The 26179-nt window shown below is 54.9% G+C and overlaps 1 protein-coding gene across 1 annotated transcript; it reads right to left on the reverse strand.

Annotated features, from left to right (window-relative positions):
• LOC102454048 (myeloperoxidase-like) lies at nucleotides 1–25337 on the reverse strand. Its single transcript, XM_075905054.2, has 12 exons — nucleotides 25238–25337; nucleotides 17776–17869; nucleotides 15959–16134; nucleotides 14277–14400; nucleotides 11925–12054; nucleotides 11043–11246; nucleotides 7520–7835; nucleotides 6253–6413; nucleotides 5103–5355; nucleotides 4508–4678; nucleotides 3118–3355; nucleotides 1–661 (listed from the first exon to the last, which is right to left on the reverse strand). The coding sequence occupies exons 1-12, from the start codon at nucleotides 25311–25313 to the stop codon at nucleotides 454–456; spliced, it is 2151 nt and encodes a 716-aa protein (XP_075761169.2). The 5' UTR covers nucleotides 25314–25337; the 3' UTR covers nucleotides 1–453.
• Between the last annotated feature and the right edge of the window lie 842 nt (nucleotides 25338–26179).

Here is a 26179-nt window from a genome sequence, read left to right on the forward strand (position 1 = left end):
TGGGGCCAGCAATCGGAAACGGGAGGGGTGACACCTGGATACACGTTTGCATGAATCAGGCTTTATTGGGGTCATCTTAAATGAGAGACCCGCAAGGGAATCGGTCACCTGGATGCTAAGAAAGCAGAAGCTCTCGGAGAGGTGCCAGCAGCAGCCTACGATCAGCGATTCGTGCTTTGATTCCATCGGGACTTTGGGAGCTCGTTCCCTAGCAAGCCCTCGTTCTCCGAGCAATGGCCCCTCGCACACTAGTGACAGGGTGGGACGATTTTTCACGGGGAAGCAGATCTCTGCAAGCACAGATAAAGCAGCAGCCGCGAGGCTGCGCATTCCGGCCAGAGAAAGCGTCACTGGTCGGGTTACACTGAAGTAGGAGAGAATCCCTCGCCAGCAGCAGCCTGAATCCAGCCCTCCAGGGAACTGGATGGAGGTGGCACCGGATGCTTCCTCTCCCTAGCTGCTGCGTTGCTGCCATGGTGACAAGTCAAGCCGGTCAATCGTGCTGCAGTTCACAAAGTCCTCGGGGTAGCGGTTGACCTTGAACAGGTCCGTGGGCACCTCTCTAAGGCGCGTGTTGTCACAGAGCACCCGGGGCAGGGAGCTGCTGCTTAGGGCCCGGCGCTGCTCAGCCGTGAACACCCCGGGGCTCTCCCACCAGAACCTGCAAGAAAGCAGAAAACAGCAAGTTACAGCCTGGGCTGGGCACAGGGTGAGCCCTGGTGCCGCGTGTGTTGGGTGTAGTGTGTGTGTGTGTTGGGTGTAGCGTGTGGGGGGGTGTAGTGGGTGTGGGTTTAGTGTGTGTGTGTGCATGCGCACACGTGTTGGGTGTAGTGTGTGTGTGTGTGCGCGTGCGTGTGTGTTGGGTGTAGTGTGTGGGTGTTGGGTGTAGTGTGTGTGGGTGTTGTGTGGGTGTGTACGTGCATGTGTGTTGGGTGTAGTGTGTGTGTGAGCGCGTGCGTGTGTGTTGGGTGTAGTGTGTGTGTGTGCGTGCGTGTGTGTTGGGTGTAGTGTGTGTGTGTGTGTTGGGTGTAGTGTGTGTGGGTGTTGTGTGGGTGTGTGCATGCGTGTGTGTTGGGTGTAGTGTGCGTGGGGGGTGTAGTGTGTGTGGGGGGGTGTTGGGTGTGTGTGTGAGCGTATTGGGTGTAGTGTGTCTGTGTGTGTGCAGTTGGGGATGCGGCCGCAGCAGAATAGCTGCACCAGCTGCAGTGGGCCCAGGTTTTAAGTGTGTTTGTTTCTAATGTGAACCAGTCTCCTGTAGCCGAAGCGTCTCCCGCCAGGCTCCTCTGCAGACAGAGCAGGGCCAGGCTCAGCTAGCCCGAGGGCTCCCTTTAACCCCTTTCATGCTGGTGGGCAGTTTCTCTGCTCCCCCACATTTGGCTCTTCCCCCCCCCCCCCATGCAGCCTCGCCCCTGGCACAGCACCCAAGCACTGCGCAGGGGCCGGCTGTCCAGTTCTCGACTGGACTTCCATTGGCTGAGAACTGGCCAATGGGAGCTAGGGGGCGGTGTCTGTGGGCAGGGGCAGTGCGCTGAGCCTCCTAACCCCACCCCCTGGCTGCTCCCAGGGCTTGTGCAGAGCCAGGACAGGCAGGGAGCCTGTCTTAGCTTCATGGCGCACTGCGGACCGGGAGGCGCCCAAGGTAAACCCATGCCCTCAACACCAAGATCCAATCGGCTCCCCCAGCCCTGCCCCCCCAAACCCAGAGCCCCCACCTGCAGCCAGGAGGAACAAACTCTTTTAAGTTATGAAGTTAATAGCTCTGCACCCATCTGTAAAATGGGCCCATAGTGCCTTCCAACTCACTGAAGGGACATCCTCTGACATCTGTGATACTATGGGAGATGCCGTGGAATTGCCCGTGAGGAAATGACTCATTCTCTCTTCAGCTCTGTGTACTGACTGATGCCATTTGTCCCCAGAAGCCCTACAACACTCCACCGTGTAATTAAAATGACTGTCAAAAGGCATATGACAAGGGTGCTGAACTGAGATTGCAGGCAGCCGTAATGTTGGCATTTCCTGACCTCTGAGCACTCGGCTTTGCAAACTACATGAACATTCTTTTAATAATGAGTGGTCCTGCGGCACCATAGGGACCAACGAAAATACACAGGATCATGAACGTTTGTGGGCCAAACCCACTTCTTCAGATGAGCTGGAGGGGAAATAACAGAAACCAAGAGATACACAGAAGAGCAGATAAAGTACCTGTCACTTGTAGGGCCCCCACTAATGGGGCTAATTAGGTGGGCTGGAAGTATCCCATTCTTAGCTTTTGATGTAAAAATGCAGCATTAGAGGCAGGGGAGACTGGCTTTATAAAGCGACATCCCGTCTTTGTTCCAGACGGGGGTAATTGTGTCAGATTTGCAGATGAATACCAATTCTGCTCGCTCTCTGTAACTGGATGGTGAAATTCCTTTGTAGAAGAATGGCTACTCGCAGGGGCAGATGACCATTTTGCGAGGCCCAGGGCAGCACAATTTCGCGAGGCTCCCCTTTGCATGCACGGGGCTTCTTGAAGCGCGGGGCCCGGGGTGGCCGCCCTGCCCTATATCCGCCCCTGGCTACTTGTAAATCCATGACTGAGTGCCTAAGCAGGTTAAAATGTTCCCCTCCAGGTTTCTGCGTGTTACCGTTCCTGCCTTTGCATGGCATAAATGATGGGAGAATGGTGGTGACGTGATTGTCAAGAGGGAAATGCTGCTGCAGTGTTACCAGGCGCATTCACGCTGCGGTTCTAAGAAATGGTTTAAAAGTGGCCCCACATGGAAGAGATTGAAGTTGACCTCGTGTTTGCATTTGTGTGGTGGTTTGAGGCAGGCTGCATTCATCCGCCCAGGATGAGGACAGAGAAATGGCCACCGTTAACAGCGATTTAAAGGGGCATTTCACCTTTCTTCAGAGCCCCCGAAATCCCACCCGCGCATCAGTGAGGGCAGCTGGCCAGCCACACACGGGTTAATTAACGAGCTGCCCTTCCCTTTAATTACCGAAGGAAGCTCCGGGATTGAGCCATCGGGCTCGGGAACCAAACGAACCCTTTGGGGAGAGGATGGAGCAGCGCACGGCACCAGCTGCCCGTAGCGACTAAAGCTCACTTGCCCCTCAGCCTACCTGTCCCCATCTCGCAGCTTCCTGAACTGCGTCCCAATGAGGCAAGCCAGGAGAGGCCCCACTCTGCCATTGGGCACGAACGGCTCCGCCAGTGCCCCGATCCAGATGTCGATATTGTCCGGCGTCCCGTACAGGGCTAGGAACCGCTTGGCCAGCTCGGGGTTCCTCAGCACCGCGGAGAGTTCCGCCACATCGCGGGGCTGCGAGAGCCCACAGAACCGTCTCCAGGCGTTGTACCCTGCAGAGCCAGGGCAGCACGGTCAGTACCGCCGGGCGCTGAGCCCCTCCCGGCCGCGCCAGCACCTCCTGGCCGGTGGCCCCTCGCTCACACCTGCTCCGAGGGGCGGTTTCTGACCCTGCCCTCTCCCTGCCTGCCCACCCAGGCCACTTCCAAACCCTGCTGCTTCTCCCTCAGCATCGCCAAGATCCTTCTTTGCCTTCCACTCCCACGGCCAGATCCCTCCTGCAGCTCCCACGGCAGCCCCCCAACGGCTGCCCCAGCCTCCTCTGGCCACCCGGCTCCTCCCTTTGCCTCTAGCCCGCCCAGAACCCAGGGACAGAGCCGCCTTCCTGGTCCGTCCGCCCCACTGCATCCCGCCCCTGGCTCTCAGCAGCTCTGATCACAGCCAGGCCTCTGGCCACCTCCCGCAAGTCTCTGTCCAGTTCTCCCTTTCCCTGATGCTCATTCCTTCCCAAGCGTTGCATTACCCACCCCCCTCTGCTGCGCCAGGGTCCCTCCCGCTCCTGCCCGTTTGCCATGCTCTCTAGCATTCAGTCATCGCTTGCCTCCTCCCCAGGCATGGGCTCCCAGAGTCCCCTGGAGGGCCCCTGCTATCCCTCTTGGGGATTGCTGACAATCAGCGAACTGTTCCTCCGCCCTGACAGCTGTCAGCCTTCCGGCCCAGGCTGCCCTTCCTGGGCTGCCTGGAAAAGCCTCTCATGGTGTGGCGGGACTGCAAAGAGCAAAGTGCCCGTGGCATGCCGTGCTTGTGGTGTGCCGTGCCCGTGGCGTGCCATGCCCGTGGTGTGCCCGTGGTGTGCCGTGCCCGTGGCGTGCCTGTGGTGTGCCCATGGCTTACCCGTAGCGTGCCATGCCCGTGGCGTGCAGTGCCCGTGGTGTGCCCGTGGCGTGCAGTGCCCGTGGTGTGCCCGTGGCGTGCCCGTGGTGTGCCCGTGGCGTGCAGTGCCCGTGGTGTGCCCGTGGCGTGCAGTGCCCGTGGTGTGCCCGTGGCGTGCAGTGCCCGTGGCGTGCCCGTGGCGTGCCCGTGGTGTGCCCGTGGTGTGCCCGTGGTGTGCCCGTGGCATGCCCGTGGCGTGCAGTGTCCGTGGTGTGCCCGTGGCTTGCCCGTGGCGTGCCGTGCCCTTGGCGTGCAGGCTCCTGCTGACGTACCTGGGATACCGTGATCTCTGCCCCGTTGCAGGTTTAAGGAGGCCAGATCCAGTCCCATTATTTCCAGCTGTTCAAAAAGCCGCTCCTGGAGCTCTGCCACCATCATTTGGTTCTGCTTCATTAGTTTTGCAGGGTCAACCAGCATGCCGCGGAGGAGCGGGTCGATGCCACCTGCAGTGAAGGCCAAGTCGAGAAAGTAACAGCCCAGTCGGTCACAGATGCCACCGTGCTGGCTGCCTCTGGTACAACGGAAGGTTAGCCGCCCTGGAACTCTGCAAGCGCCGCAGCTCTCAGTAGCTAATCTTAGCATTAGCACTGGAGGGCAGGGGTGCGGACTAGACCTTCCAGTGCTACGATCCTAGGTAAGGACCCAGAAATCGCGGCTTGTCTGCTGGAGTTGGCGGATTTATCACCAGACCACACCCTGTCCAGATGCATTGAACCACAGGACGGGCTGGCACGAGCTCGGGGGGGCTGAGCCAGGAACGTGCTTAACGTGAAGCGGGTGTGTAACTCACAGGGAAGCCATGGGCTTAAGGGCTTGCCGAGCCCCGGCCTTGCTTGCAAACTGGCCTGCAGGCCGGCGCGAGCTCACCTTCCATGACAACCCTCCAGGTCGCGGAGAAGGTGAGGTGGAGCGGGACCTGGGACTGCGGACCCAGAGGCTGGAAGTGTTCATCTAAACGGGTCACCAGCGGCTGGATGGAGCCGTGGCCGAACCGGAAAGCCATGGAGAAGACGTTTGACACGGTGGGGTCCTCAGACTCGTCATAGCCCCGGTAGCAGGGTAGCTGCTTTTCAAGCTCATCTCCAAGCAGAAGTGGCAGGTAGTCTCTGTACGTGAGCACCTGGAAGGGAGCACAGCCTGCGTTTGTTCGGGGGAGATCGCAGTCTGGCATTATCAACAGGGCTAGTCAGACATTCTGGTCATGACACAAGACGTCAGGGAAACAGCTGGGGAGGCCAAAGACAATAAGAAGGAAATTGTCGCTCCCCGAGGCACAATAACAATTCTAGCAATGGCCTGGGGGGAGGGTGAAGCTGCTGCTAGGGGAGGCAGGCCCCCCAGCCCCACTCTTCTGCATGTGGCCCCTCCCATACACCACCCTTGCTCTGCTCCAGGCTCCACCCCACTCTGTCCAGGCCCCGCCCTCCCGTCTCTCTTCTGACCCACGCCCTGCTCACCCCTTCCAGCCAAATCCCTGAACCCAAATGAAAAAAAAAAAATCCTGCAATTTATTTGTAAAAAAAAAATGAGAATTTTGACTCTCCAGAGGCCATGAGCTTCACAGCTCGAAGGGGCTCTGCGTGGCCTGGCAGGAAAGCCGCAGGAGGAAAGGCAGCACCGGCTTTCTGGCCACATGGAGAGGCTCAGAGACCTGGGAATGAGAGAGGAGGAAAAGAGAGAGCAGGGAAGGGCAGTAGCCTGGTCCCGTAGCCCGGCCCGGATGAGAAGGGACTTGTGGGGCGGGGGTATTGCAGGGAGACCCCAGACGTGGCGGTTCCAGGCACATCCCCTGCAGCTCTTGCAACTTTTCAGGTCTGAGAGTTTGACGCAGGCGCCTCAGAGGACGGGCGTGCGGCTGCTCTCATGCTGTCTCAGCGCCCTCACTACCAGCTAATTCACAGCACTTAGCTCCAGCCCGAGTCTGGATTTCAGAATTCTCCTGGTGGCTTGGAACACGGCCCCACTCCTGGCACCAAGGCTGAGCAGGGAACAACTCTGCCCTCCCCTGCGCTAGTACCTGGGTCATAGCGCCAATGATTTTCCGGGCCTCCTGGTAGAGCTTCTCTCCATCCCACTGTGGATTTAATTCCTTCAGCTCTTTAGCCAAGCGATTATGCTCCCGCACAAAGACTGTGTGGAGAGCCGTAAGTCCCAGGTTTTCGGTCACTCGCGCATCCCCTAGTACATAAAACACAGGCTGACGATGTATCCGCCCGAGGGACACTTTTACGTTTGTCGGATTAGACTCTCCTGTGGAGCGTGAGCTGCCAGCAATGCCTCATTACCTGGGAGGAGTAATGGTTCCACGAGGAGTAACGGTAGTTTGGAATAGGAAGCCTAATCCGAACTACCTAGCCCGTGCCGCGTGTAGCCGCAGGCACAGAGTCCAAACTAGCGGACATTTAAAAATGGCGGCGCCCGGCAATATGCAAATGAAGCCCGGGAAATTCAAATCCCGGGCTTCATTTGCAACTCCAGTTGCCTACATTAACCACCCTAGTTCGAACTAGGGGGGTAGTGTAGACATACCCTGAGAGTCACCACGGGGCGCTGCTCTGAGAGACAGCCGGGCCCCTCGACAGCTATGCAGGAGGGCCGACGCTGGGCACGGCGCTGCGACAGGCCCCCTGGGCTGCCGAGAGCCAGAGGTGAGCGCACGCTCTCAACTGAGTGGCTGCGGCAGACCTGATTGGATTTGAACGTAGCTCCAGGATCGGGTGTCCCGAAACGTGCTCTGTGGTGCCCTGGGGCTCCAGGCAATGAGTCCAGGGGCCCCGCAAGAAAATATTAATGGCAGCTCGATGACCCTGGCACTTTGTTACCATTTTTTCTGAGTGTTTTCTTGAAACAAATAGAATGTATAAGAAACAGACAAGAAATACAAATCGAATTCCAGCCCTTCTCGATTTATCTGGGTACCTAGTGGATCGTGATATTTTAAGGATTCTGCCAAATGTTCAGGACCTTGTAGGGGCTCTGCGGCTGACCCTGGGCCAGAGGGAGACAGGGCACTGTGCTAGGGCCTGTAGGACGTGCACCCTGGAAGGGGCCCGCTTTGCTTGTATCCCTCAGACCGTGCGTGACTCCGATGGAGGGGCTGGGTCACTGAAGCCCACCTGTGAAGATAATTGCAAGCTGAGCGAAGCGGCGTGCAGGTGCAGACACACCCCGCGGGCTGGGACATTCACGCAGGGGACATCCCCTCCGACTCCGTGTGGGACATCTCCTCCACACTGTGCACATTCCGCTCGGGGCGGGAACACAGCTGCAGAGCGATGACTTACCTGCTTTAAAGCAGGGGATATTCGCAGTCTTGTTTGTGAGTACACAGAGGCTCTGGGACTTGTTCTCAAAAGGCAGTAATCCCAACCCCGCATCGGTAAAGTTCTGGTTCAGCGCCAACAGCCCCAGCTGGTTTGTCTGATTCCGAAGACTCCTCGCTAGCGGCACTTCACTGCCGTACACCATGCCGGCATCCAGGAACGAGGTGATCGCATTGATCTGCTCTCGTGTAAAGGTCTTGGCATTGCAGACTGGAGCTGAGCGGACGAACGGCATACAAGTATTTGGGTCCTTAATCCGTGGGTCATTAAGAGGAATCTGGAGAAAACAAAAGAGAAAGACTCCCAATGTGCAGCTTAAAGATTGGGGTTTTTAAAAGAGATTCCCTAGTTCAAAGGGAATTATTCCAGGGACAATCTATAGCCTGTGGTTTGACAGGAGGCCAGAGTAGGTTACCACAATACCCCTGCCTTAGAACCTCTGCATCTCCCAATGTCCCAAATGCAGCATCTAGTATTGCCATAGCAACAGAAGAACTGACAGATTGGACCAGTCCCAGGGTGCACCTACTCCAATGACCTGTCTCCAACAGTGTCTGGGACCAGATGATTCAGAGGAAGGGTCGTGAAGTCTGTAGCAGACAGGCATGCCCTCATCTGCACCCATGCACCCTAACCCCTCCTACTAAAAGCCTGGTTTAAAACCTGAAGTAGGATTTTTATAATTCTGACCAAAACTGTCTTAGTATTAGCCCTGCTAAATCTGGGTGGCCTTGGTATGCATATGACTGTCCAGCCCCTCTTTTCATCTTGCTGCATTCACCATCTAGTGTTGGTGAGTTCCAAAGTCTGTTGGTTTATATAAGGCCTTTGTATTTTTTCTGTCATATTCTCCATCCCATTCGTCATGCATCATAACACCTTGTTTGCTTTTTGGGCCCCAGCTGCATATGGAAGGGAGTTTTTCATTGAAATGTCCGCAGCGATGCCCAACGTCCTTTCCCTGCATTATAACGAGAGTGCCCAGAGCTCTACCCTGAAGCAGCCAAACAACCCGCACCCTTGTCACAAGAATATTCGTTAGACCCAAAGTCAAGAGCTCGGAAGTTAGGAAATGACACGTTCTATGGCTGCCTTTCACTCTAGCTTGTGTGTGTCCATTTTGTGCACTAGAAAAACTAGCGCCTGTGCCACGGCCCACACATGCCAGGCACAGACTAAAGACGGCAGGGACACCCTGAAGTCTGGAATTTGTAAGCCTTGGAGCACTCGGCCCTGCTGTCTGGGTTGTCTGTGTGAGAGTCGTTGCCTTTTTCAAAAAGAAAACAGGTCAAGTCAAATTATTTTATATGCCATAGTCACTTCCTCACTCCAGGTTGAACCTCCCTAGTCCAGCACCCTTGGGACCCGACCAGTGCCGAACCAGAGAGTTTGCCAGACCATGGGTGGTCAGTGTTGTCTAGCAGCATCAGCAGCACTTCCCCTGCTTGTGGGGCCTTAGCAATCACTGGGGGGTGAGTTAGAGCTAAACCCTGAGAGCCAGGACTGGGGGATGCAAACAAACTTCATGGGACTGCGGGAAACTTGGCCACCCCCCTGCCAAGCAGATGCCCGGCGAACTCACATCATGCCGGACCACGGGTGGTGCCGGAGCAGGGTGCCGGGCTAGAGCAGTTCAGCCGGTAGTCATGTACCCTAGGCAGGTTTTGAACTCTCCATTCGGCACTGCCTACTCCCGCTGAAGAGCTCAGAAGTTAGGAAATGGCTAATTTTGCGGCTGCTCTTGACTCTAGTGCCAGCCGACATCAGCATGGGTACAGCTGCTGCATGGAGAGGAGTCAGGCTGGCTCTCGTTCCCACTCCCTGGGTGTCCCCTGAGAGAGAAGGGCGCTGTGTGGGGAAGATGCCGGGGCATTCCCAGGACGGTGGCTGCAGTGGGGGCCCAGCCTTTCCACGTGGCTGGGCTCTCTCTGTGCCCAATTTCTAAAGCCAGGCGTGGACACCGGAGCTAGCAGAGCTTCTCCGAGGAGGCTGCCAGAGGATTTTGTGGTGGAATTGTGAGGGAGAGTCCAAGCTCCGCTGGGGAGCCAAGGGTTAGGGAGCAGCTCAGGGCACAGACGCCCAGCCCAGCTGCACCTGCAGGGCAGGCTCGTGATGGAGGCTCCGCGGTTGAGTCAGGGTGGCTGAAGGAAGGAGCAGGCCCCCTGCTTGGACCAGCCCTGTCCGCCGAGCCGCCGGAGGGAGCCAGCACTGGAAGGGTGGGTTGCGCTTGCTGGAGAAGAGCTTTCAGATCACCGCCCCGGGGGAGCCCGTCCGCAGGCTCCCGTGTGACTTCGGAGGGGCAGAGGCTGGGTAGGAAGGGACCCAGCGAGCAGGTTGGGGGGGGGGGCTGTATTGGACCTGCCAGTCACTGGGCTCTGGGCTGGCGCCTGGGTGGAGCAGGGAGGAACCATGTTCCACTACCACACCCCTCAGATGCTCACCACTGGCCTGTCATGGCTGTGGGCTCTTACCACTAAGCCATACTGCTGGGCTTGGACCCAGTCCCATGTGCTAGGCGAGCTACGTAGAGAGGCTATTTACTATTGCAGATGCTGCCACACACGCTGACTCCCAGGGGGTTCCATTACATCCAGGATTTACAGCTGGGTTCAGTGACTTTCCACCTCCCCCCCCCCCCGACATTGCTCCATTGCCCTTTACCACCAGCTCCCCAGGACTGGCCTGACCATGAGGTGAACTGAGGCAGCGTCTCAGGCACCAGGCTGGTGGGGGGGGGGGGGGGAGAAGAACGAGGACCCAGAGAATCGAGACCTTTCAAAGTTTTGGCCCAAGCGAGGGGTATGGGGGAGTCATTTGAGCTCCCACCTCAGGTGCCAAAATGCTGCGGGCCGGCCCTGCAGCTGCCCCAGGACCACAGAGGGTTCGGCGCTGTGACGTAATGGGGGTACCTTGCTGGTTGCTGTGCTGGGCAGTGGGCTGTGGGTGACCTCCACTGGCTGCTGTCTGTAGCATGGCCCAGCAGGGCAGAGGATGAGTCACTAGGCCAGGGTCTCTCAACCTGTCTGACCAGCTACCCCCCATGGAGAGGAACAAAGGAAGGTGGATGCCGCCCCTGGCTGGGGGCACGGCTGGAAGAGGGTAGGTTAGTTCCTGTCTGGGAGCATGGAGGAAGCAGCCTAGGGAAAGGGGCTGGGATTTAGGGGCCCAGTCTCCCCCATCTCAAGGGGGGCTGAGGCATCCGAGGCCTGCCCTGTAACCAGATTCCATCTGTACTGGGCTGTATCCTGGAGAAGCAATAAACTCCCTCTGTTCTACTGGCTGGCGGAGTCTGTCCGTGCCATTACGGGGGTGCAGGAGACGGGAAAACCCCAACACGCCGTCACAGGCGCGCTGGAGGCTCTTGGGCCAGTTCTCACGTTCCATCCCCACAACGTCGTTTGGGTCTAACCCTCGACCCTGGTCCCCGGGTCAGAGCCGGGGGCTGCCCCTGCAACGGGGGAGGGAGCTGGGGTTTTGGTGGTACCTTGATCGGGAAGCAAGGTGGCTCGAAGACGCAGCTGGTCTCACAGTGAACGTCTTGGTTGTCGATTTTTGTAGTTGTGAAAGGGGCTAAGTCCAAATCGTGGTCGACCCACTGGCCCCAGTGCATGAAGAAAAGGGAGCGGGCCTGGTCCGGGGTGACGTTCTCGTTGGCCGTGTGGATGATTTCATTGGACACTTGCCGAACCTGCCCGGCGAGCAAAGAGGCAAAAAGGGTGAGTTGAGCTCCACAGGGCCAGGCTGTAACGGGGCAGGGGGCTGCTGCAGACCTGGGGACGTATCGGGCACCTCGCTTCACTGAAAACCAGTCTGAAGTTCAGTGAGGGTGAGTGATGCAGCCTTTGTCTCCCGCTTGAATCTTGGAAAATCAGCATTGTGCTTTCTCCCTTCCAGCCATTCAGCTGGGGGGGGGGGGAGAGCTCCTAGTACACCCCAAAATCCTCTTCCCTGTCTTCCTTCACACCCCTGCTGACGTGCACTAAGCGCATGATGCGCAGGCCTTGAGTGGGAGGAGTTTCACCCTCCACGAGACTCTGTGGCCAAGAGGGGGGAGTTGCCTGGGCAGTGAGAGAGAACGAGGCTCTGTTCCCCTCGAGGGCTGGCTGGAGCACGTTAGCTGGGGGATTATACTGCACCTCTGAGCACACTGGCCCGGTGCAAAGCGCTGCGGACAGCACAGAGTTCTTAGCACCCCCGGAGGGAATTGGTGAAACTGGAAGTTACGGGCTGCTGGCTCCCACTCTGAGCTCCTTCTGCCCCGTGCAGCAGCCTGGCCCAGCCCTCTGCCCAGGGAGCAGCGCCGCCCCCGTATTGAAATATGGGAGTTGTTGATTGGCCAAGGACTCAAGCGACCTCAGCCTCGTACCAGCGGGAGCGGAAAGCCGTTATACAGTTTGCCTTCCTCTAGTCCTTTGGGAAGACACACTCCATCCTCATACTCTGCGGGGAGCCATCGGGCATAGCCATGGTTGGAAGCCCCAAAATACGCATTCTTCCTGGAACGCGGGGAAGAAAACAAGCGACTCAACGACTGCTGAAAGGACACAGAGTCTCTCCCTGGAATGTGACGATAAATAGGAATCGTCTCCAGGTTCAGAGGCAACGGCTATGTTCTGACAAGCCTCCGAGACAGAGACCTGGCGTCCCTGAGCACAGGCTGCGGTTAACACCGGCCTAGCAGGATGAATCGCCATCTTGGTCTTCTCCCGCAGAGTTAATTTAGGTAAACAAAGCATCGCGCAGCACTAGTGGCCCCCTACAAGCTGCAACCCAAAGTGTGAAAGCCCCAGTTAGATCGACGGCATTTCCCCCATAAGAAACTCGCCGCTTTCGCCAAGAGAGCTCTCAGGGTAGTCCCACATGGCCTGCCCTTGCCTGCAGTGTTGTGGCTCCAATGGAGCGTATTGCCCCTCTTACAACCCTGCTGGGGCAAACCCACGTTCCATTTACCTCCATGGATTTGTTCTAAAGGATTGTATCTGCCGAGGTCAGACTGACGGTTTCTAGTTGCCTAGGTTACTACCCCCTCCCCGCATATGAAATATCAATAAGTTTGTTTCTCTTCCATCATGTGGTACCACCCCAATTTGATACTTTTAGTAAAAATCTTTACCACTGGATTGGCAATTTTATGTTCTAGTTAATAGAATCAGAGACTATTAGGGTTGGTCATCTAGTCCACCCCCGCCCACAGCAGGGCCAACCCAGCTCAATCAGTCCGGCCAGGGCTGTGTCGAGCCAGGACTTAAACACCCCTAGGGATGGAGATTCCACCCCTCCCCAGGGAACCCAGCCCCACGCTTCCCCACCCGCCTTGGGAAAACAGCTTTTCCTAATCTCCAACCTAGACCTCCCCCCTGCAACGTGAGCCCATTGCTCCTTGTTCTGCGATTGGCCCCCCGAGAACAGCCTCTCGCAGCCTCTTTGGAACCCCCCTTCAGGGAGTCGCAGGCTGCTCTCAAATCCCCCCTCACTCCGCTCTTCTGCAGACTAAATAAGTTCAGTTCCCTCAGACTCTGCCCCAGCCCTGAATCATTTTGGTCGCACGCCTCTGGACCCTCTCCAGTGCACCCACATCCTTCCAGTAGTGGGGGGCCCAGAACTGGACACAATACTCCAGATGTGGCCTCACCAGTGCCTAGAAGAGGGGAACAATCACTCCCCTAGATCTGCTGGCCATGCTCCTACTAATGCACCCTAATATGCCATTAGCCTTCTCGGCTACCAGGGCACACTGCTGACTCATCTCCAGCTTCTCATCCACTGTAACCCCCCGGTCCCTTTCTATCGAACTGCTACTTAGCCAGTCGGTCCCCAGCCTGTACTAATGCTTGGGATTCTTCCCTCCCAAGGGCAGGACTCTGCACTTGTCCTTGTTGAACCTCATCAGATTTCTTGTGACCCAATCCCCTAATCTGTCCAGGTCACTCTGGACCCCATCCCTGCCCCCCAGCGTATCTACCCCTCCCCAGGATTTTTCTGGGTACTGATGTGAGGCTGACTGGTCTGTAAATCCCCGGATCCTCCTTCATCCCTTTTTGAAAGACAGGCACCACATTTGCCTTTCGCCAGTCATCTGGGACCTCCCCCGATGGCCAGGTTTCCAGAGGGAACGACCAGTCCTGGGGTATTCCCCCGACTTGAACCTCTTTGAGCTTTGCTTCCTCCTCACATTTCCAGACCCTTATCCCACCTGCTCTACATTATCAGCCCTAGTGAAGCAAGGGGCAGCGAACGCCGTGGGCCGTACCTGCACTGCAGGGAAGGGCAGAAGTGGCCGGGTGGAGGCTGATCTGGAACGGCCATAAGAAGGGACAGAGCCACCCCAAGCCTCTCCCTCTGGGCCCTTCCCTGAGATTTGGTAGTGAGGAAGGGCCTGAGTCCCCCTGCCCTCCCCTTTCCCTGGCCTCTGAGAGATGCTGGGGGGCTCCGGGGGAGGATGAATGGCGGCTTGGCTGCTGGGTCCCAGGACTGCCTGGAAGGCTCAGAGGGGAGACTGTCTCTGCACAGTTTGAACAGCGAAGCCTGCTACACACCTCCAGGTTTGTTCCGCATTTGTGCAGCATCTCGCTGGGCCTGTGCTGCTCCCGCACTACAACTCACTAACGCTACAGCGCGTTCTGCATGGTGCGAGGGTCTCACACTGGTACCTCTGAGGGTCTGTCCTGGCCACTGTGTCGGCTGGAGGCCCGCTAGTCCCCACGACCAATTGACCTACCTGTTGTTGCATTCTCCAGTAATGGTCCGGTAGGGGCTACTCTCTGGGCAGGTGATGGGACGAATCTGGTAGTCGCAACCAGTCATCTTGGAAATCATTTCCTTCTGCTTCTTGCTCAGAACATCTGCAAGAGAAGCCCGTCAGTGTGAAGCCTTTTCTGGAGCCCTCTCCAATGGCCCGTTTCAGGCGTCCCCAGCGGAAAGCTCTTCAGACAAAGAGCATCCCATTTAAATTCTCTCGTCGCAGCAGCCGGACGCAGAAGGGCCAGCGTCACGTTCTGGAGCACGCTCAGCATCTCAGGCCTGGGAAGTGGTTTCTTTGCGATCTTCCTCTCGGTGCTTGGAGCCCCTGAAGTGGCCGGCGGGTACTGGGAGGGACTCAAAAGTGCTAATGACAAAACCACCCCTGTGCTATCCCCACCTGGTTCGACGACGGGTGGGACAATGTTCCTGTAGGAGGGGGTTAAGTGCGCGGTGTTTTCAATGACTACGGTGACGTAATTGGAGGATAGGCTGAGGGACTAGGCAGGGGCAGTGGAAAGGGAAGATCCGAGGAATGGTGCGGCTGGAGGAGAAGGGGAGGCAGGGTGGCAGGGAGGGAATTTACTGCTAAGTTGGGAGGCGCTGCAAACTTAGCAAGAAGAAAGCAAGAACCAGGAGATTTGAGACACCGGGGGTCACACCAGGCTGTTTGCCTGTAAGTCGGGACGAACTTCCTCTGTCAGGGATGCAGAACTGCATCTGTCAGGGATGGTCTAGATGGTGCTTGGTCCTGCCGGGAGGGCAGGGGACCGGACTCGATGACTCTTGAGGTCCCTGCCAGTTCTAGTGTTCTAGGATTCTAGGATTCCTGCCTGGAGGAGCTAATGGAAATGGTGGGAGCTGGAACTTCTGGGACATTTAGGCCACATTAAGTATCAGAGGGGGAGCCATGTTAGTCTGAATCTGCAAAAGCGGCGAGGAGTCCTGTGGCACCTTAGAGACTAACTGAAGTGTTGGAGCATCAGCTTTAACTTATTCTTCACTACTGGGAAGATTGATGCTGCAGCAACTGATTTTCCAGAGTTTGATTTAGTGGGTCTAGTAGAGACCCACTAAATCAAATGCTGAGGGTGCCCCCTCTGATACCAGTATTCAGTGTGCAAGGAATAAGACCTCCTGCTATGGAGAAGGCACCAAAGGTCGAGTTAAGGATGTCGACTCCAGCTATGCAATTCACGGAGTGGGAGTTGCGTGCTTGAATTTGAACTTCTAGGTTAGTATAGAGAAGGCCTTACTGGACGGGCAACTAGCACGTGTGCAGCTGGGAGCCAGAGTCGTAACTAGCTAATCTGGCGCCTGAGGGAAGACCGTCCTCGGTGTGGGCGAGGCGCTGACGTGGCGCGAGGCACGAGCACAGACAGCGCAGGAGCTGCCTTCTCTGCGCCCCCTCAGCTCCGCGCCCGCCGCAAGTGCCTCACTCGCCTCGCCTTTGTCACGGCCTGCTGGGAGCAGCCTGAGCGGGAGGTGTCAGGCCGAGGCGGGAGGTGGGTTCCATTGCCAGGGTTTGCGACGGCGCCAGCACTGACTGCGTTGTCCTTAGGGGGCTCCAGGCCTTGCCTGGCTCAGCCGTGGCTCAGACCCTGGGGCAGAACCACCACTGGGCTCTCCTGCCAGCGACAGGTCCCCTGCTGCTCCCCGTACCTGTGAGGTTAAACTCCCCTTTCACCATCCGAAGCAACTTCTTCTTCAGGATCTTCAGGGTGGTTTCCAAGTAATCGGCAGCTCGGATTGCAGACCTGGTTCCTGCCACCGGCTCCTTCAAATGCTTCAGGAAGTCGCAGGGGCGGGCGCTCTTTTTCGGCAGCTCCTTCTTGCTTCTGCAAACCAAAGGACCCTGAAGCGTGCACCAGTCACTGCTGGCCGCAGCCCACCCCTCTGAAACAAGCCCTGCATCGCAGTGCGGGAATTACAGCCAGGCCCCAAGCAGTGAGGAGCAGGCCTGGAGCAGCCCACTTGATCCTGGATGGCCTACGGAGCCGGGGCTCCCAGGCCAGCGCCACCCGGCACACACCACCCAACCCGGGACCCTGCTTGGCAGACACTCCCTGCTTTCTGTACGCTTTGTGTGATGGTCTCACCTACAATCCTGCTCACTTCTATGGAGCTGTGAGAGCGCAGCCAATTGCCTGCTGCGTGCAAAAGCAGCGGCTCTCACAAGCCCTCTAGATACACGTCTGGGGTGTGTCTAGTCGACAGGCTTTTGTTGACAGAAGTTTTGTCGTTAGATACTGTCGACAAAGAGCGTCTAGACGACAGCCAGTTCTGTCGACAAAGCCGCTTTGCCGACATGACAGTGTAGACGCAAGGACAGTGTAGATGCAATAGCGCCCTCTGTCCACAGAACTCTGTCGACACAAGGTGCTATTCCTCGTAGAATGAGGTTTACCGCCGTCGACAAAGCTGCTGAGTTCTCTCGACATTATGTTGAGAGAACTCAGTGGCAGTGTAGACGCAGGTATCATTTTGTCGACAAAACCCTGTAATCTAGACACACTCTCAGACGTACCTAGGGAGTGCTAGGGAGGAGCCAGTGGATGAGCTACGTGTCAGACCAATGATATGGGGAAAGGCAGGCCAGAGGCCCTGCCTCCCTGCCTCCCTCCCTCTCTCCCTGCATTAATTTGGGGGTAAGATGTGCGGGATAAGTTGGCCTGGGAATGTGGCTGCTCCTTTGGGATCGGAAGAACTTGTTCAGGGTTGGTGAGTTTGGCTTTCGTAGCCTCTCATCTGGACCGCGAGCGGCACTGGGGCTGGCCCGGGAGAACTGGACTGTCTAGGGAATTGCTTGCAGGACTCCTTGTCAGCCAGTGTGGCAAATAGAAGTGCTCTGTGTGACTGGTTTGGTGCCTTGTAGTGGGGGACCCGCTGTCTTGGGCTGTACGAGTCCTGTCTCTAAGCAATTCGCTCTAAATTGACCCTACAGATCTACAGATCCACGCTAGAAAAAACATTCACAACCCCTGAATGCTGATGTCTCCTTACCCAACCTGTACTTGTGCAAAAGCAAAACTCCCCAAATACCGGAATCGTGTTCACCTGTTTATGTGTAAAATTGTGCCCCGAGGAGGGATAACACAACTCCCTTGTCCCGTTCTGGGCCCCGAGGAGGGATAACACAACTCCCTTGTCCCGTTCTGGGCCCCGAGGAGGGATAACACAACTCCCTTGTCCCGTTCTGCACCCCGGGGAAGGATAACACAACTCCCTTGTCCCGTTCTGGGCCCCGGGGAAGGATAACACAACTCCCTTGTCCCGTTCTGCGCCCCGGGGAAGGATAACACAACTCCCTTGTCCCGTTCTGCGCCCCGGGGAAGGATAACACAACTCCCTTGTCCCGTTCTGCTCCCCGGGGAAGGATAACACAACTCCCTTGTCCCGTTCTGTGCCCTGGGGAAGGATAACACAACTCCCTTGTCCCGTTCTGCGCCCCGGGGAAGGATAACACAGAGTGAACTCACTTTTCCCGTTCGTACTTGTACGCAGCATCCACCAGCTGCTTGGCCTCATTGGTGCTGCTCAGAAAGAAGGGATCTGGTAGTTTCTCCACGACATCTGGCCCAAAGATAGGAAACAGCAGGATGTGAGGACAGCGCACGCCCACCTACTGCCCGCACACACCCAGGGAGAGGAACACAGGTGTCCTCCATGCTGGGACCCTGCTGCAGTTCCCGTCAGGCACTTAAAGCCGTGCCTGGAGTTGGATGGAAGTTGTTTCTCTGCCATAGCTCCATAGACTGAAAGGGTTCCAAGCACTGAAGAAAGGGAGCCACAAAGCCAAGTTAAACTCGGGGCCACGGGGCAAAACCGAGTGGCCTGTCCATCTAGCCGACTTGGAGTAGAGATCGAACGGTCCGTTCTGGCCCATGCTCCAGGAATTAGAGTTCCCACTTCCCAGCTCCTCAGGAGGACAGAACGAAGCTTTTTGGAGCCAGCCATTCTTCAGCGCTCAGCTCAAACTGCGTCTGCAGCTGCTGTCTCTTCTCCCTGCTCCCACCACTCAGCTGTGCTCAGACCTGCTGGTGGACTGAACACAAGTCAGGGCCCTTAGACTGTTCTTGCCAGATGTGCTCACCAGACCCTGTCTCCTCTCGCTGCCTGCACCCTGCCCAGAGCACCTGGAGCCCCACCTGGCTTCCCAGGCCTGATTGGTGAATATCCTGCCAGTTTGTGACTCCATTTCCATAGGGGCTGGGCTTCATCAGGGGACACCGCCACACTCTCTGGTGTGTACACTGAACTCTGGCCCTGGGGGGCAGGGATGTGGGGCCTGGATTGCTTCCATAAGAGCGGCCATATGGGTCAGACCAAGGGCCCATCCAGCCCACTGTCCTGTCTTCCAACAGCGGCTAATGCCAGGTGCCCCTGGGGAGTGAACAGCACAGGGAATCATCAAGTGTCCCTCCCTTCACAATGTCCTCTGGCAAGGAGTTCCACAGGTTGACTATGCACTAGCAATAGCCGGATATCCCCTCTCTGTAGCTAAATACGTAGGCTCCCTCTCATTGAATGTGTGACCCCCCAAAAGCCACTGGACGGGGCCTTCCAAGAAAATCAGTGGGTATGTCTACACTAGCCCCCTAGTTCGAACTAGGGTGGCTAATGTCGGCATTCAAACTTGCAAATGAAGCCTGGGATTTAAATATCCCACGCTTCATTTGTATGTTCCCGGGCGGGCGCCATTTTTAAATCCCCTTAGTTCAAACTGACTGCCTGCGGCTACACACCTCATTGCAGGAGGAGTAACAGTTAATCCGAACTAAGGACTTAGTTTGGATTAACTTCTGACTGCCACATGTAGCCGTGGGCAGTCAGTTCAAACTAAGGGGATTTAAAAATGGTGCCCGCCTGGGAACATGCAAATGAAGCCTGGGATATTTAAATCCCGGGCTTCATTTGCAAGTTCGAATGCCGACATTAGCCACCCTAGTTCGAACTAGGGGGCTAGCGTAGACATACACTTGTAGACACTGTAGCAGCCTACAAACGGCTGTAGAATTTCAAGCTGGACTCCTTGAAAAGTTTTGGAACCCTTTCCACATCTCCCAGACGGCCCTCCCGTGTCTTATGGCAACCAATGAAGCCAGGGGAGCCTGTGAGGTAACTGTACCTCTGGGTGCCCCAAGGGTTTTTGACTCCCAGCTACGGCTCTCGGATAGAGACCTGTGCCTCCTGCCCCTGGACCAGGGAGTTACGGTGCACAGCTCCCTGCCTTCCCCTGCAAGCAGATAGTCTCTGTCTTAGCCTCTGCCCCTTTCCTAATGATTCCCAACTTCGCTTTGCTTTTTTGACGGCTGCTGCGCACCAAGTGGCTGTTTTCCGAGAACTCTCCACGACTTCAGGCTCTCTCTCGAGTGGTACCAGCTAATTTAGGCCCCATCACATTTTGTACGTAGAGATGAATTTTATCAACATTAAAATTCATCTGCTATTTTGTTGCCCAGTCAGCTAGTTTTGTGAGATCCCTTTGAAGCTCTTCACAGTCTGCTTTGGACTTCACTAGCTTAGGCAGTTTTTTGTCATCTGCAAATTTTGTCACCTCCCTGTTTCTCCAGATCATTTATGGGACACCATGAGTTACCTCTCCCCATCTCAATCCATGAGAGGACCTTGCCTCTTACCCTATGACAACTTACTTCTCTTAAGAGCTTTGGGTGCGGGACTGTGTCAAAGACTTTCTGAAAATCTAAGTACACTCTATCCCCTTGGCCACGTGCTTCTTGACCACCTCAAAGAATTCTAGTAGATTGGCGAGGCAGGATTTCCCTTTCCAGAAACCATGTAAAAAAGCATGTTAATCTACGTCTGACAATTCTGTTCTTTACTATAGTTTCAAGCAATTTGCCCCGTACTAAAGTTAAACTTACTGGGTTGTAACACCAGGATCACTTTAGAGCTCTTTTTAAAGATCAGCATCACATTAGCTATCTTCCTGTCATTAGGTACGGAAGCCGATTTAAAGGGTAGGCAACAAACCACCGTCCACAGTTCCGCAATTTCACAATTGAGTTCTTTCTGAACTGTTGGCTGAATGCCATGTGGTCCCGGTGACTCGTCACTGTTCAGTTTATCAATTTGTTCCCAAACCACCTCTAATGACACCTCCGTCTGGGACAGTTACTCAGATTTGTCACCTGCGTAGAATGACTCACATTTGGGAATCTCCCTCATGACCTCAGCCCTGAAAACTCATGAAAAGAATTAATTTAGTTTCTCTTCAATGACTTTATCGTCCTCCTTTGGCATCGTGATTGCCAGGGGCCCCACTGGCTGTTTAGCAGCTTCCTGCTTCTGATGGACTTAAAAACATTGCTATTACTTTTTGAGTTTTCAGCTAGCTGTTCTTCAAACTCCTTTTTGGCTTTCCTAATGATATTTTTACACTTCTTTTGCCAGAATGTTATGCTCTTTCTATTTTCCTCACTAGGATTTAACGTCCCCTTTTTATCTCTCACTGCTTCTTTTACTTGGTTGTTAAGCCACGGTGGCACTTTTTTCATTCACTTACTATGTTTCTTTTTTAAATTTGGGATATATATTTAAGTTGAGCCTCCAATATGGTGTTTTTGAAAAATTTCCATGCAGGTTGCAAGGATTTTACCTTTTACACTCTACCTTATAATTTCTGTTTAACTAACAATCTAATTTTTGTGTAATTCTCCCTTCTGAAATGACTTAATGGTTTCTTGCTTAATGACTTCTTGTTTCGGTCTTTACCGAGAAGTCTGATGATGAAGGAATGCCTAACGCAGAGAATGCTAGTGGGAAGGGGGTAGGTTTAGAAGATAAAATAAAAAAAGAACAAGTTAAAAATTACTTAGAAAAGTTAGATGTCTGCAAGTCACCAGGATCTGATGAAATGTATCCTAGACTACTCAAGGAGCTGAGAGAGGAAGTATCTGAGCCTTTAGTTATCATCTTTGAAACGGGAGAGATTTCAGAAGACTGGAAGAGGGCAAATCTAGTGCCCATCTATAAAAAGAGAAATAAGAACAACCCGGGAAACTACTACAGACCAATTAGTTTAAACTCTGTGCCAGGGAAGATAATGGAGCAAGTAACTAGCGGGGTAATGTAGGCATACCGCACTTGCAAATGAAGCCCGGGATTTGAATTTCCCGGACTTCATTTGCATAAGCAGGGAGCCGCCATTTTTAAAACCCCGCTGGTTCAAACCCCGTGCAGCGCGGCTACATGGGGCACGAACTAGGTAGTTCGAACTAGGCTTCCTAGTTCGAACTACCGTTACTCCTCATTTCACGTGAAATGGGATGTAGTTTAGACGTAGCCTACGTGTGAAACTGATTGATGACTGCAGTTTAAGCCCATGGCTGCTTGTCCTCTCCTCAGAGGCCAGGAAGAACAATTTTTCTCCCTTCTCCTTGTAACACCCTTTTAGATACCTGAAGACTTCTATCATGTCCCCTCTCAGTCTTCTTTCCAAACTAAACAATGGGCTTAAACTGCAGCGAGGGAGGTTTAGGTTGGACATTAGGAAAAACTTCCTACCTGTCAGGGTGGTTAAACACTGGAATAAGTTGCCTGGGAAGCTTGTGGAATCTCCATCTCTGGAGATATTTAAGAGCAGGTTAGACAGACATCTGTCAGGGATGGTCTAGATCTTGGGTTCCCAAACTGGGGGGGCATGAAGAACTTCCGGGGGGGGGGGGCATGAGGCGACCCAGTTACACACACCCCGTCAATCCCATCCCAAGTTTTGCTGCTGTTTTTTTTGGGAGGGGGCGTGAGGGTTTCTCAAAAATCAAAAAGGAGGCGTGATGCCAAAAAGTTTGGGAACCGCTGGTCTAGATGGTGCTGGGTCCTGCCGTGAAGGCAGGGGACTGGACTCCGTGACCTCTCGAGGTCCCTTCCAGTCCTAGTGTTCTATGAAATTAAATGACCCAGCGTTGGGCTGCTGTGGTGTTTTTCCCACCACAGGAATATTACATTGAATTATATTGTGGTCTCTATTTCCAAGTGGTGCTCTGGGACCAGACCCTGCGCTCCACTCAGGACTAAATTGAGAACTGCCTCTGCTCCGGCGGGCTCCAGCACCCACTGCTCCAAGAAACAGCTGTTTATGGTGTCAAGTAACTTTATCTCTCTAGCTAGTCCTGAGGGGACATGTGCCCCGTTGATATGAGGATAGTTGGAATCCCCCAGTTTTTTTATTTTGTGGCTTCCCTAATCTCCCTGAGCATTTCACAGTGAGGCGAGTCTCTCGAGATGTGTATAGCCTGTGTGACTCATCTAAATCACCCTCCTCCTCGTCCAACACACACACACACACACACACACACACACACACACACACACACACACACACACACACAAACTGTTTTCAGTTCCTGGAGAAGCAATGAAAAATCCTCCCTTAGAGCTGCAAACAACCGCTGGCCCACTGCAATACAGAAACCAGGTGCTGCATGCAGACGCTAGATCCCCCAAAGACTGCATGCAGCTGCAATATCTGTCCATCTTAAATTCTCGTGGCTTGAGTTAGATCATTTACTTCGAAACGTGTCTGACGCAACCAGGAGTCCAGAAGGTCTGCTGCAGGTCTGAGACAAGCCGCAGAGCGTGAGAAAAGTTGGTTTGCTCTTGACCCTCATGCACCTGTTCAATCTGGCAGTATCCAAACGCCAAATCCAAACTACTCAGATGTTTGGCTCCTTTTGTGCCCTTCTGTTAAGGCTCCCACCAAGTTAACCCCTTGCTCCTTTCCCACCGGCCTGCTACTCTGCTCTTTTTCACTAGCTAAACTTCCTGCTCCACCATGATAATACCCAGTATCCAACTGGAAACCGTGGGCAGCCCCGCTCGGATACTGGTAACTACAAACACTCCTGCAGATTCACAGCACCGGTGCTTTGTCCTCCGGGATCTGACTGCACGAATTATCTAGGGACCAGTTTGTGGGTTGTGTCGGACGTGGTGTTCGCAGTGGTCCCTTCTGGCCTAGGTATCTGCACATGTGAGGCTGGTGACAGAAATCATTTAGTTCTTCAACAACCTCAGTTTTTCTGCTTTGTTTAACTCCCTGGGAGTCAGCCATCCCGCTGGCTCTCCAGCAGGGTTCCTGCTGCTGCTTGAGAATTTCTGACTCTGTTTATACCTTCAAATATTTACTCCATCTTAGCCTCCCTTGGTTCCCTCTGACTGCTAGAGTGTGTTCTTGCTAACTGGCTGGGTGGGGCTGCGTTTCCAAATCCCAAAGAATTTTTCTCTGGCTCAGAGAAGCCCTTGAATCTCGGCACTTACTCTTCTCTTCCTGGTTCCCTTTTGCTCAGCAGTTTGCATGGGACACTCCAGCCACAGTTTTCATAGGCAGCCAAATCTCAGGGTGTTTCTGCCTTTTCTCTGGCCGTAGGGCTGTTCTGAAGAGCTTCCTTATTGCAACTGAACTCCCTTTTCTATACCTAGTGTTGCAACAAGCGGGTTTTGTACCTTATTTCCCTTTAGCTATTAACCCAGTTACATTGTGGCCATTATCACTTGCCGGCTTGTTGGAGGAAGATGTGAGTTGGGGCTGTTTGATTCAGTCTATTTCATATGCTGACGTAATTTAAATCAAATCTGTCACAGATTCTGTGCCTCTCGCAAGAGCCCACCGAGCCATGTTTAATCACGGCCGTTCTCTCGCGCTGTTAATGCTACCAGGAGCGCGTGAATTCTTCCCAGGGCATAAGCTGAGGTCTCATTCCAGGTGGCATTGGTGGGGGCCCTTTCTATTGAATGTGCCCTGGACTTCCCATTGAATCGCCCTTTCTCTCTGTTGCTCTAACTTGGCCCCCTTAAAGCTTTCAGGGGTTGACATGTTCCAGAAATTCTTTGGCTGTGTCTAGACTGGCCAGTTTTTCCGGAAAATCAGCCGCTTTTCCGGAAAAACTTGCCAGCTGTCTACACTGGCTGCTTGAATTTCCACAAAAGCACTGACTTCCTACTGTAAGAAATCAGTGCTTCTTGCGGAAATATTATGCTGCTCTCGTTCAGGCAGAAGTTTCTTTTGCGCAAAGCTTTTGCGCAAAAGGGCCAGTGTAGACAGCTCAGATTTGTTTTCCGCAAAAAAGCCCCGATCGTGAAAATGGCGATCGGGCCTTTTTTGCACAAAATCGCGTCTAGATTGGCACGGACGCTTTTCCGCAAAAAGTGCTTTTGCAGAAAAGCGTCCGTGCCAATCTAGATGCTCTGTTCTGAAAATGCTTTTAACGGAAAACTTTTCCGTTAAAAGCATTTCCGGAAAATCATGCCAATCTAGACGCAGCTTTTCTGTCTCCGGCTGAACATTTCTGGCAAGTTTAAGCAAAATAGTGCAGCTGTTTGTATGAAGACTAGGGGAACAATAGGTAGTTTTGCCAACTTTTCCCCAACCATTTTCTTAAAGGGCTCTCGTGCCTCCCTGAGCTGAGAACTGAAATTTTGCAAGAGTATAAGCAGGGAATGGAGCATCCGAAAAACGAGCTGCGCTGGTGTTGCCAAAACTTTCCCAACCAAATGCTACTTTTTGAGGGAGGGGGCTGATGCAAAACAACCCATTTAGGGAGACGAGCCATTTTCATGCTGCTGCCAATCCATTTTGTTTCACCACAAGGGACATTACTGAGTCCGTTGCCTGGAGCTCAGGCCCTAGCAGGCTGCATTAGGGGACCTGCGTTTCGTTCTTGGCTCTGCTGTATGTGACTTTCTTTGTGTCCCAGAGCCAGGCATGACCTTCTCCGTGCCTCAGTGTTCCCGTCTGTAAAAGGGGATCATGAGTAGGTCTACCCACAGCAAATATACACGTCCCAGGCCGATGTTTTATTGCGGGGAACACAGGCACTTCAGATGCATATAGGTTGGGTGGGGGCCCACTGAGTTTGGAACCAACCTCACATCTTAGATCCCGAAAGCAGAACATCAGGTACAGAAGAAAGGGGACCATACCATTTACGGAAGATCCAGCTGCCAGGCACAAGCTCAAGGCCACCAAGACTGTGAAGAGGAGAATCCCTGGCTTCATCCCTGGAGAGAAACACAGATGCACCTGGCTTATTAGCCCTGCGTACAGGAGGTAGAGGCCTTCGGTGCCAGCCACCCACAGTCAGAGACCAGCTGCCCTGCCGGTTTGTATGGGAGTCTGGAAGGCAGCCTGCCTTGGCTGAGAACATTTGCTGGGAGTCTCAGCTGGTGGGTGACGGGTTCTGCCTGCAGGCCACATTGGCAGGAGCTGTTTGTTTGGGGGTTTCCCTTCCTCTGCAGCATGGGAGCTGGCTCAGAGCATCTGGGCATGTTCCCACGATCGGTTCCCTGGTGCCCTGTGTCCCGCCTGCACCTCGCAAGGGCGCAGCCTCTGGCAGGCTGCAATACCTTAGTCCAGAGGTCCCCAACCTTTTGGGGCTGCCGGGCACCTGAAGGCAGGGCCACTCATGTGAAGGGCACACAGGGGTGGGGCCGCGCACGCAGCCAGGATGGGGCTGCGCACACGCCTGGGGGCAGGGCCACCCATACGCTGCGTGCCCAGTGCTGGTGCCACCCTTGGGCTGCACTCCCGGGGCCGGTGCTGCTCCTGTGCCGCATGCCCAGGAGCCGGCATCGCCCACGTGCTGCACGCCTGGGCCGGCACCGCTCCTGCTCTGTGTGCCCAGGGGCGGGGACGTCCATACCCCGCGTGCCCGGGGCTGGCACAGCCCTTGCGCCATGCACCCGGGGGCGGGGCCGCCCATACGCTGCGCGCCCAGGGGCTGGCACCGCCCATGCACCACGTGCCCGGGGGCGGGGCTGGCCCCGATCACTCGGCGGGCACACAGAAATGGCCTGGCGGGCGACATGGCACCCGCGGGCACCGCGTTGGGGACCACTGCCTTAGTACAAGCCAATCGACTGGGC

Source organism: Pelodiscus sinensis, chromosome 21 (genome assembly GCF_052426305.1).
Source record: "Pelodiscus sinensis isolate ZL-2025 chromosome 21, ASM5242630v1, whole genome shotgun sequence".
In the NCBI taxonomy this organism is placed as follows: Eukaryota; Metazoa; Chordata; order Testudines; family Trionychidae; genus Pelodiscus; species Pelodiscus sinensis.